The 12,694-nt window shown below is 32.7% G+C and overlaps 1 protein-coding gene across 10 annotated transcripts in view; it reads right to left on the reverse strand.

Annotated features, from left to right (window-relative positions):
* The window catches only part of ATE1 (arginyltransferase 1), a 153,349-nt gene that overhangs the window by 27,020 nt on the left and 113,635 nt on the right, over nt 1–12,694 (reverse strand). For 8 of the 10 annotated variants that reach the window (XM_031955966.1, XM_031955964.1, XM_031955970.1 and 5 more), the window contains one exon: nt 1,384–1,504. The exons of 1 other annotated variant lie outside the window; for it this stretch is intronic. In XM_031955966.1, the coding sequence (XP_031811826.1) occupies nt 1,384–1,504 (121 nt within the window). Of the gene's footprint in view, nt 1–1,383; nt 1,505–12,694 lie in introns of those variants that run through there. One more of the 10 variants, XR_004232495.1, reaches the window with a different exon arrangement.

Here is a 12,694-nt window from a genome sequence, read left to right on the forward strand (position 1 = left end):
TTGAAATGGCTGTACATATATAACTTATACTAACTGTTGTTCTGGGGAAAGGGGGAGGGAAGGAGAAAAAAATTTGGAATTCAAAAATTAATGTTGAAAACTATCTCTAGATGTAATTGGGAAAATGAAATATATTGAAAAAAATTTTTAAAAGAAAAAGAATAGGCACCTATAACACCTGAGCCAATTTTAGGAAATACTACCTTTCTTTGCCTCATATACTTCAATTTTTTTTTTTTTTGACACAGAATTTAACAAATGACTGGTTGCTACTATAGATGAGCAGATGAGACTATAAAAAAGATAAAAATCTTTGATAACTTTTTTCAATTTTGCTTCATATTTAAAATATTAAAAATATAAAAGCCTATTATGAACACATTTAAGCAATGTCTTGTTTTATTTTCAAATCCCAAATAGATTTTTAGTTATTTAATAAGTAACTACTTCTCTGGATCTATTTCCTCATCTGTACAAGGATTTGGAAGTTGGATCAAATAATTTCTAATGTCACTTAGTTAAGTTTCAAATCCTAAGGAGCCTAACTATATGACATACATTATAATTTCAGAAATTAATTATATAAGCAAACTGCCTGAGAGGAAGATTATCACTTTTTGGTTTTTGGATCTATTATGTAATCTTGAAAATAACTTTAAAATTTAACATCTTAAACCACCAGATATGAAAACAAATTATATTAACTGACAAAGGCCATTACTTAACCATGAACTATAGAAAACACTTGCAGATCATATTATGTAAAAAAACTAAAGAGGTTTAATACATACTACTTTGATTATTCAAGTAGCCAATTCTTTGCAAAATAATATATCTTCCTCCCTCTTATAGACTTCAGTTACTGATAAAGGAAATATCTGGAACAAGATTTTGCATTTCAATGGTACCTTACCCAAGACTATTACTTTAGTTCCTAGACTCATTCCCATCCTAACTTCTTAGACTTCCTTGGAGGATCATTAAAGTCTCTCCAAGCTGTGTTAAAGGAAGAAAGGCTACTTTAGATGATCTTTAAAACCTTTTAATGTTTTACATTTCTATTACTATGTTATTCTATTATTCTATTTTATGATTCTATTACTTCTACTTTGAGACATACAATAAAGATAATAACGAAAAAGGAAGCTGTAATCCTTTCCCTCAAAGCACTCATATATTATTAAAGAAAATACTAGTATGGATGAGCAGCCCAAAAAAGGAGGACTTCAGATTTATTTATAGGACTATTCTCCTCGCTCCTGCACATATACATATATACAAAAAAGATATAAAGCTATATGAATTCTTTTTAGAATATCACACCAACAGATTACAAAAATAAATCTGACAATGTGAAGTTATAAGTTCTATTTATAAACCTACCTGCTTTTGTATCTTGGTTAAAGCGGCAGTATTTAGAGTTCTCAAGAGCAGGCAGACACTGTTCAATGGGTACCCAAACATATGTCTCTGGACACAACAAGTCAGAAGGCCTATATTGACCCTAATGAGAAAGAAAAAAAAAAAAAAAAGATACATCAGAGACATTAATTTCTTGGCTACAAGGTTACTAAAGAAAGAAATGTTTTTAATCACCAGTCTAAACAAAATCAACCTAAGAACCTGCTTTATATATTAATGACTCTGTTGATAATTATTCCATCATCTTAAGAATAGATGTTTGACTAAAAAGCTTTCTATATTTTACTATAGACACTATATTTTATGGTTCCTACAATTTGAACAACTTTAACTTTCCCTTTTTCTGTAGCACCAGAGTAAATTCACAATCCAACCTTACAGAATTGAGGTTCACACTAGAAAATTTAGATTTAAAACCCACTATCCTCAAATAAAAATTGTCAAAACAATACAGAATTCGAATCTTAGAAAATGTTGCATGATAATTTTGATTATATTTCTGTTGGTAGCAGTGATTACTGATGGATTTTCAGAAATATAGATTTGCTGTTATTAATAAAAATAGAGAATCTTTCTCTATTAAGGATATATTTGTCAATATCAATATAAAATTTTATCCTTCAGTTCTATCTGGAATGTATTAAATAAAAGAAAGAGGGGAAAATGAAATACGAAGTTTCAGATAAATATTGGTTATGCAATAAAGATAGAAGTAAAAGAGATGTCATAAAAGATATCATCCAGGAAATATATGATCATAAAATGAAATGAACAGGATACTGAGACAATGAGAAGCAATACTATATACTACCAGCAAATGTTACAAAACGTAGAGGAAAGCCTCTAACTTGGCCCTTTATAAAGGTTTATCAAAGGATATGGACAAGAAAGAATAAGAAGCTGAGAATAAATAGAATGAAAAAAGAATTAAATTCTTAACAAGCCATGTGCTAAACCTGGGAGGATGCAAAAAAGAAAAAGAAATCTCTAGCTTTCAAGATTACATTCTAAGTAGAGGAAATGACACATAAAGGATTCAGCAACATGGCAGGTGGAAAAAACAGAGGGCACTTTGGATCTGGAAGGCAAAACAATAGACTAAATGAAAGTTTGTAGTTTTCTAATCAAGGCCACTGCTGTAATGTAAGGAAATTTTGGCTCTGATGTTCCCTCTAGAAGTAGATAGCACCTTTCCCTAACTCAAAGCACCAATTTGGGAAATAAGACTGAAAAAATGAGTAGACAAAGGAAAACAAAATGCCACTTCCACAACAGAAGACTATTATGATGCCCAGGGATACTCAATAAACAAACCTTAAGAAAGAGAATTCTAAAAGATCTACAAGCAACGGTTGAAATAAAAACATAGTTTGATCACAAAATCAACTAGAAATTCTAAAAGAAATGAAACAAAGTTTAAAAACATTAAAAATAAAATGAGAGCTCTAGAAGAAAGAATGAGAATTCTGGAGAAAAGATCTGAAAAGAAAATAAGGGATATAAACATTTTTATCTAAGACTCCTAGAAAATTAAAAAGGCATCAATGACTCTACAAGAGAAAAAGAAACATTAAAACTAAGTCAAAAGTTTGAAAAATAGAATAAATAGGAATGGAAGAAAATGTAAGATAAATTACATCAAAAACAAGTGATCTGAAAAATAGATCAAAGAGTAAAATTTAAAAGTCACCAGATTATGTGAAAGCTATTAGCACAAAAACAAAGCCTGAACAGCATATTTTAAGAAATCATGAAATAAAATTGTCCAAACCAGAAGACAAAATGAAAATAGTATTAATTCACTGATCATTTCCTTTAAAAAAAATTGTGAAATAATTTCTAGGCATAACAGAAACAAAACAGGCCTAGTTCAAAGAAAAAATGCTATAATCATACAGAAAGGGAGAATTCAAGTACTATGGAGCAAATTAGATTTAACAAAACAAGATTTAACAGCTACAACTATAAAGGGAGCAGAGTTTAGAATAAAATATCATAAAAGACAAAAGACCTACAGCCAAAAATAATTTATCAGGTAAAATAGAAGATTATTACACTGGGGGGAAAAGTAGGGATGACTTTTTATGAAAGAGAGGACTTCCAAGGTTTTTTTTTTTTCTTTTTGCTGAGGCAATTGGGATTAAGTGACTTGTCCAAGTTCACACGGCCAAAAAGTGTCTGAGGCCAAATTTGAACTCAGGTCCTCCTGACTTCAGAGCTAGTGCTCTATTTATTGCACCACTTAGCTGCACCCCCTTTCCATGCATTCTTGATGAAAAATAAGAGCAAAAGACAAACTGTGAAATAAGTTTCATAACAGTCCAGAGAAGCTTTAAGAACAAATGGAAAGGTCAAAACAAGAATTAAATATTTACTACTCCATAGAAGTGAGAGAAATGAGTGCCAAGGTCCTATAAATTAGGGATTACAGAGGAAATTAGACAGAAAAGTAGCTTTGTTATGTTAAAAAGTTCTCCCTCTAGCACCATCACTCAGTCACTTCACCTGCTTTGAGGTTCATTTAATCCCTATCTATCACCTGATCAAGATTTATTAACTACTGTCTCCTAGTCCCCAGAATAATTTGCTTCTATGAGTCCAGCCCCTGACTCAGTCTCTCCTACTAGAGGGCTTTAAAATATATATATGAATATTCCCTCAAAAACCCTAATCTTTCACTTCTTCCACTTTCTCATTTCACATGGTCTACTCATCCACTCCCCTCCCCAAGCCACACATAAAGATATCTGGTCATGCCCATGATCTTGCCCCACAAATAACACTCCTTCCAAAGTTCATGAATTCAAAAAGTCCATGATATGATCACAATTTATTGCAATTTCACTTTTTCCTCTGCCTTTAAACTCCAAATTTTTCTTCACCCATATCTTCATCCTCAATCCCTTAATTTGCTATCCCCCCCCCCCCCCCTGCCCATCTTGGTAAACCATTAGAACTCTAATGAACATTTTCTCTGGCATCCCTGACTCCTTAATACTATTAAAGATCTTGTCCTGTCAAGTCTTGGGCCATCCCTACTGTCTGCTGCCTTTGTTTCAATGCCCAAGCTTTTGAATAAAGCTGAAAGAAAATCACAAAACATTCTGACTGGGTCCACTACAGATTTATTTCACATAACCTTATTATTACAAGGTAATTTTTTCACATCTCCCTAAATAACTTCATTATCTCGTTCATGACAGGTAATCCTCCATTTTCTTCCCTCTTCAAACCTTCTATGGTTCCCCTTCTTCCCATTCTCTACACTGAGAACATTATCTCCTATGTTACAAAGGGGAAAGGCCATTATTTACCCAGGATTCCTTCTCCTCCTCCTTCCACATGCCCCATCATCTAAATGTATTCTGCCACATGTCCTCCTTCACCCCGTCTCAGACTCTTCTAAAAGTACCAACTACTGTCCTACTCCAAAGGACACCCTCCTCTGATATCCCAAGTCTCACTCATTTTCAGTCTCTGATCATCCTCTGGCTACTTCCCCACCATATACAAAACATGGTCCTGCCTCCCTTATCCACACACCATCTTGGAGAGTCTCTCCCTCGGTTTCCCTGACACTGCCTTCTGCTGGTTCTCCTCCTACCTACGGGATTCTTTCTCACACTTCTTTGCTGAATCCTTGCCCTGCTCTATTAAATTTAGATTTAGTAGGTTTGACCTAGATGAAGAATCCTGAAGAACTCTCTTCTTCTCTTCTACCTCTGCGCTGTTTTATTCAGTGGCCTTAGCTCCCATGGATTCAATTATCTTCTACATGTTGATGATACTCAAATTTACTTACTCAGTCTTCTCTACAAAACTCAGCTCAAGATCTCCACCAGCCTACAGAACAGCTCAAACTCTGTGTCTGGGACGCATCTTACACTCAGCACATGCAATAGAGAGCTAGCTGTCTTTGTTTTCAAATCCTCACCTCTTCCTAACTTCACTGTTACTGCTAAGGAACGCCATTCTAGTCCCCCAAACTCACAACATAAGGGCCATTCTTGACTCTCTGTCTGTCCTCTACATCTTTCATACACCACCCTCCTTCCTTCTGATGCTACCAGCACTTGGTTTAGGCCCATCACTGTAGCCTGCTGCTCAGTCCAGTTGCCATAAGTCTCTCTCTCCACCCCAGTCCATATTTTACTTGGCTATCAAAGTTTCACCAAATTCCAATGGCATTTTGTCATCTCCAAGATCAAATATGAAATCCCTTTTTGTGTGTGTTCAAAGTCCTTCATGATCCTACCCACTCAAGATCAAATATGAAATCCCTTTTTGTGTGTGTTCAAAGTCCTTCATAATCCTACCCACTCTTTCCTATCTTCCTTCAAGTCACAACTTCTACAAGAAATCTTTCCCCATCTCTTTTAATTCTAACATATTCCCTCTTTTATTTCTAATTTATTTTTTTATATAGCTTGTTTGTACTAAATTGTTTGCATATTGTATCGCATACTGGCCTTTATGAGCAGGAGCTGCCTTTTTCCTTTTGCTATATCCCCAGAACTCAGTACAGTGTCTGGCATACACAGTGTTTAAGGAATGTTTACTGACTGACTGATGATCTTGAAAGAAAAGAAAGGAGAAAAATATGTTTAAGAATAAACACCTCACCTCACATAATCAGGGTGGGCATCAAGTAAATGAAGACTATACAAAGAAGGAGGAAGTGGTATGGGAAAACTGGCCACTTGAACTTCACAGTTTATTTTGATTTGGTCAAAGGAGAATAATAACTACATACCAAGATTTTAGTCTAGAATAAATTCAACTCAACAAGGAAAAGAATAGGGGAGGAGAGAAGCAATATGAGGAGGGGGCAGACTTAAGAGAGGTTTTTAATCATAAACAAAACAAACTCTAAGTTTGGATAGTGGAGTGTGACAAGAGGAAAGAAAGCATAAGAAACTATGATAGTTTAGGAGAGGAGAAGTTGACTAAGGAAACAGCTGATTGCATCAGAGAGTAGTGCTGGGCAGCTTCTTTGTCACTATTCTTTCTAGAGAGAGGGCATGGAGCAAAGAGAGGGAAAAAAAGCAATAACGTGGGAGCAAACAAAGAAATAATTAACACAGTTGTGAAAAATAGTAAATATCAAGTCAGTAGCAGAACTAAAATTTGTGTCTTCTAATTTTCAACCCAATGCTTTCATACATTTAAACAACAAAGCCTTCTATAATCCTCTCTTTTTAAGAAAAAAATACTTTTATCCCTTTTCTCCCTCATTTTACTTTCAATTTTCCAGGACTTAATCCCCTCTCTTAGAATAAAGAACTAAGTAAAACAAACTAATAATCTGTCTGTTGTCTGACAACATACATCTCATTTTGCAGCTATTGTACACTATTTGCCAAGAAGAGGGATGCCTATTTCACTCAGTCTTTTGTATTTAAGACAGTCACTGTACTAAACAGAATTTTGCTATTTTCCTTACGTTTCTAAATTTATCACTTTTAAAAATGTCACAATGGCTCTTAAAATTCCATTTGAAAAGCCAGGCTATTTTCTCCAAATTTGGGTTCCACTTATTTTAATGCCATCCTTTCTTCCTTGCCTCCTCCTAAATATCATTTACATCACGATGATAAAGAAAATAAAATCACACGCAAGCAATAAATGTACAAAATATTTGTCCCACCACATAAATCTTTAAATCCACAAACAAAACAGAAGTTTAAAACAATATATAATAAATATCCAATAATTGCTGCTAAATTTTATTTTGGCTTTTGTCAATACAAACTCATAGTTATACCATATTTTCATAATAGCTTTAAAGTATTCGTTTTATAATTTTACAGGCAAAATGAACTTAGTAGAGTATTAAGCAGAGTTTCATCTTCTTTCTAACTTTGGAAAAGAGTTTCTAATCTTTTTAGCAATAGCTTTACGTTTATATAGTGACTTAAATTTTATAAAGTGCTTTATATAAATATATATTCTTAGAAGGTATTTTCTTTCCACTAGATAATGATCTATCCCAAACAAATTTGAAATCTATAGAAGAAAAAAAAATTCATTCATATGATTATTGAGCTCCTTTCCCATGAGCTAATAGCTAACTTCTATCTAACTACATCTTACTACCTCTACCATCATGAAATTATAATTTTCTGATTTCATTACTTTCCACTAACTCTTTTCATATCTCCTTAGATGCCAGAAGAAAAAAAATTCTTTATAACAAAATGTACAGCTAGTAAAAAAAAAGGAAAAAAAAAAAACAACAACCAGCAAAGTAGGTCTTTTTTTCCATGTGAAAATTTCAAGTCAGTGAATATATATGGATGATTATTCATATAAACTATACAAGTTCATAATGTTACGTTACACAGACAGAAAATCTTGAAATGCAGGAGCTTAATTCATAAGACTGAAATGGAGATTTAAAAAATACATAGTCTGTAATTCAAAAAGACATGTGAATCCAATGTATGTAATAACTAACATAAGAATTCCCTTTCAATAGTCTAAATGACATGTAAATGAATGAGTGCTTCCCCTTAGAGTAGTTTTGTTAATATTTTCCCTGTTTAAATTATTTTTAAAAAGTAATAAAATGCTTTCATTTGTTTTACTTTTTCATTTGATATTAAAATTCTTGGGTTTTAGTTGGAAACATTTGGAGATAGGCTTGGAAGATCATAATGAATTTAAACTTCCCAATTCACACCTTGCCATCTTTAGAGGTTTCATTATGCAGTTTCCAAATCAAAACTGAACATTTCCCTGAACTCTTGTCCCAAAACAATGGAAATGGCTTTATTTATTTGTTGCATTCTGAAGATTGTTTACTTTGAAAATCTTTTTATTTATATTTAAGATAAGTACAAGTCCACATAATTTATGGTTATAATCCCACTAAATTAAAATTTAAGAGTAAGAAAGAAAAACATCTACTTGAGAAGCCTGGGTGAGGTAGGGAAAGCTTGGAGTTAAAATACCAGTAGCACTTTAAAAAGAAAGAAGTTTAAATCCACATTTAAGTTTTTTATCAGGCATCTGTAATCTATTTTCTACAATAAATCTATTGATTTTTATTAAAACTCAGTTCAGGCAATCAGCTGCTTAAAGAGAAGCTCTAATGCTACATAAACAAAATGTTGCGAAATTATCCGTAGCATTCCATTAAAACAGAGCTGCACTTCAGGAGAAAGTGTTAGTCAGACTAAGGGTTTATTAAATACAGTCTATTCACTGAAAGACAACACCAATGGTATCCCATCAGCAAAGTACTGCAGCAGACCCCTTGCTCCTTGATTTCATTACATAAACAGAGATTGACTTTATCAGTCCCCAAGAGAGTGCTTTATAAGTAACTCTAGCTGCTCTGTTTTCACAAATTGTGTTTGGACTCTGCCACACTGAGCTCATGGGGTGAGCCACGACCAGAAAAAACAAAAGGGCTAAACATATGAATCCATTTGTGCTTCAAAAATTTTCAAGGCAACCATATGTACTCCATGTGCTGCCATACCAAGCTTTCCCAATATTGCAATTGGGAAATGCTTTTGAAATTTTAATATGTTTATCCACCTATTGCTACATCACAAAGTGTCTCTTTAATTAAATATCACATTGTCCTTCAGACATTTAAAATAAATCATTTTTACAACTACATTATTTACTGGTAGCAAACAATAATAAATAGGTTTTAATTCAGTTTCTGTTACTATTGTATGTGCATATTGTAAACACAATCATTTTTTTCTTGGAAATTTAAAGAGAATGAAACAAAGAAAGTCAGTTTTCAGGTCTAAATTAAATGTTAAACTTTGAGGGGTATAAGTTGAGAAGGAAGTAAACAGACAAAAAGAGAAGAGAAAAATTCTATTTAAAACGAAAAAATTTTGTGGGGGGGGAAAGAAAAAAGTAAAACTTGAAGATTTTAAAAAAAAACTTTTTAAAGATAAAATGAGATGTTAACAGATAATAAAGATGAATTAACAAGGAATTTTCATGACAGACAAAATTCTCCACACATTAATTTTACTAATCAGGAAAAAGTCCCACACTTCTAAATGAAATATTGTACATGACTTTAGACTATGAAATAGGAACATCATACAGAATATAGGACAGAAAAGGTAGAGGGTTTCAAATTTTACTTCTAAAAAATGTTAACTTGCTAGTTAAAACTCCCATTAATTTAGTAGACTGGTCATTTGAAAAAATATTTTAGGAGAATTTAATCATATACAGTCACCTTAAATCAAAAAGCCCTAAAAAAGTTAAAATATTCTTGATTTAAATAAGCAGGTTTTGTAAAATTACTAAGCATTCTAAAACGGATTATTTTTTTAAATGTAGCCATGATCTTTTCCCAAAATATAAGCATGACAATTTTCAATGTTTAAACAAGTTACTCATTTACCTCATAATACATCTCAGAAGTGTGATTTTTTTCTATCTACTCTTCTTTCTCTGCTTGATGGTATAATCATCACAACTAACCTGAATGTTATTTGTTATATCATTGAAGAAATAATTTGTTGAGGTACTATGTTGTAGAGGGATATGTTTCAGGAAGTTCATAAGACACTCTATAAGTGATTCTCTTGATCTGAAACCCAACTATGAGGAATATTTTTTTTTCTAACTGAACTTAAATATGTTCAAGGGATGAATAAAATAATAGTTTTTATGCCATTTTTATGTCATTAACATGAAAGAATCTTAGATGACTATTAAAACACTTCATCACTTTTAGTGACAAACTTCTTCCAAAGATGTTCAGATTTTCCTTAGTCTACTAGCTATATATCACTGCAAAGTAAAAATCATGTCTTAACTGTTATGCTGTATCTTTAACTACTCAATCCTCAATCTTTTCTCATTCCTTATAACTTTGACCTCTCCACAGCTTTTGACACTGTCAATTCCCCCTCATACTCATGTATATCTTGATATTCTCCTCTCTGACCACTATTTTTAGGTTTTCTTTGATAATTATCCATCTTCTGTGCCTAAACCCTAAACGGCCACTCAAGATTCTTTACTGACCCTCCCCCACCCTTTTTTATAATCTCTCTATGTAGATGATGTTCAAATCTATACAAAACATCTGAACTAATCTCTCTAATCCTCCTATAATACAAATCTTATATTACCAACTTTTAACAATTCTTTTTATATGATATTTCAAACTCAACATATTCAAGTGAAATTTATTATATTTTATCTCCCTCCAAAAAAAACCCTTGTTCTTCCTGCAAATTTGCTTATATCTCTTGAGAGCACCACCATTGTCCTAGTATCTACATAGGATTGCTACTTCAGACATCTTTAATTTCCCCTCTCTCTCTCTCTCATCTCCTACTACATCCAATCAGTTACCAAGAAGACCTCCACAATAAGTCATATTTTCCCCTTCATCTCAAATAACCCTCTCTTAGGGCTTTTTCATAAGCTACTACAATGTCTCTGATTAAAATTCTTGCTCTAGAAGTATACTATACAACTGATGCTCTACAAAGCAATATAATCACATCACTCATTTACTTGAAAATCTTCAGGGATTCCCTACTGCCTATAGGATAAAATAGACATTTTTGAGCCTGGCATTTAAAACACTTTACAATTTGATTTCAATCTATTTTTTCCTTAGAGTTTTCTCATTCCTCAAATTATCTGTGTGAACATGTTGTATCCTCTAGTAGAATGCAAGTACCTCCAGGGCAGGGGCTATTTGGGATTAGTAATTTTTATATCTCTAACATCTAACATAATAATTGTACACATAGTAGATGCTTAATACATTTTATGAATGGAATCATATAGAGAAAATTCATCCAACAGCAAAAGGATCTTTAAGGTGTTGCCCAAAGTTCTGAAGTTACCTCATAATACATCTCAGAAGTGTGATTTTTGCTAACTACTCTTCTTTTTCTGCCTGATGGTATATTCATCACAACCAATCTGAATGTTTTATGCTTAAGTAAAAACTGTTTCCCCCCCCCCCCCCCGCCTTAACTTTGTAGGTTCTGTTAAAAACAGGAGAACAAGCTAGATTATTAAATTATTAAATATAGATTATTAAAAGCAAATATTTTTCAATTGAACAATGGCTGAATAAATTGTGGTATGTGAATATTATGGAATATTATTGTTCTGTAATAAATGCTCAGCAGGATGATTTCAGAAAGGCCTGGAGAGACTTACACGAACTGATGCTGAGTGAAATGAGCAGGACCAGGAGATCATTATATATTCAACAACAATACTGCATGATGATCAATTCTGATGGTTGTGGCCCTCTTCAACAATGTGATGAACCAAATCAGTTCCAACAGAGCAGTACTGAATTGAATCAGCTACACCCAGCAAAAGAACTCTGGGAGATGACTATGAACCACTACATAGAATTCCCAATCCCTCTATTTTTGTCTGCCTATATTTTTGATTTCCTTCACAGGTTAATTTTATACTATTTCAAAGTCCGATTCTTTTTGTACAGCAAAATGTATGGACATGTACACATATATTGTATTTAATTTAAACTTTAACATATTTTACATGTATTAGTCAACCTGCCATCTGGGAGAGAGGTGGGGGGGAAGGAGGGGAAAAATTGGAACAAAAGGTTTGCAATTGTCAATGCTGTAAAATTATCCATGCATATATCTTGTAAATAAAAAGCTATAAAAAAAATAAAAGCAAACATTTTATTTGGTAATTTTTTTAGTGGTTGGGACTTTAGCATTGGCTGTTAACCCAATAGGGTATTTGCCATTAAGATTATAACATGTAATAAATACTGTGTGTCAGAAATCAAGAGAGCTACGGGTTATTTTCCTGGCTAATAACAGATTTCAACAATTAAAAAGATAATATAATCACTTTGTCATCTACCTTCTCAGGGAATAAAGTGTAACAAATTTAAACTAAAAATGGTACTATCAACCACTTTCAAAACATAGGAATATAGAGATTTTGATAAGTCACTATTACCCGAAGGCTGATAGCAATACATTACTCGTGAGGAGATAATTCTGGTTTTAAGATTAAAGTTGTAAACAATTAATATGTTGGGAAAACTGTTGTTTCAATATAAATAGCTATTGGTCTATAATGACTTGAGATGTACATTATCATATTGTGATTTATCATGTTCTGGTACCATAACTCCTAAGGTAATATAATTAAGTACCCAGTACACATTCTCTTACCATTTTTTCATGTGTCTCTCTCTTCTTCAAGACTTAATGCAAAATTTTTCCTGTTTCTCATTCATACAAGATGACAAATGAAAATTTTGGCTATT

The sequence above is a fragment of the Sarcophilus harrisii genome, chromosome 2, assembly GCF_902635505.1.
Source record: "Sarcophilus harrisii chromosome 2, mSarHar1.11, whole genome shotgun sequence".
NCBI classification, from domain to species: domain Eukaryota; kingdom Metazoa; phylum Chordata; class Mammalia; order Dasyuromorphia; family Dasyuridae; genus Sarcophilus; species Sarcophilus harrisii.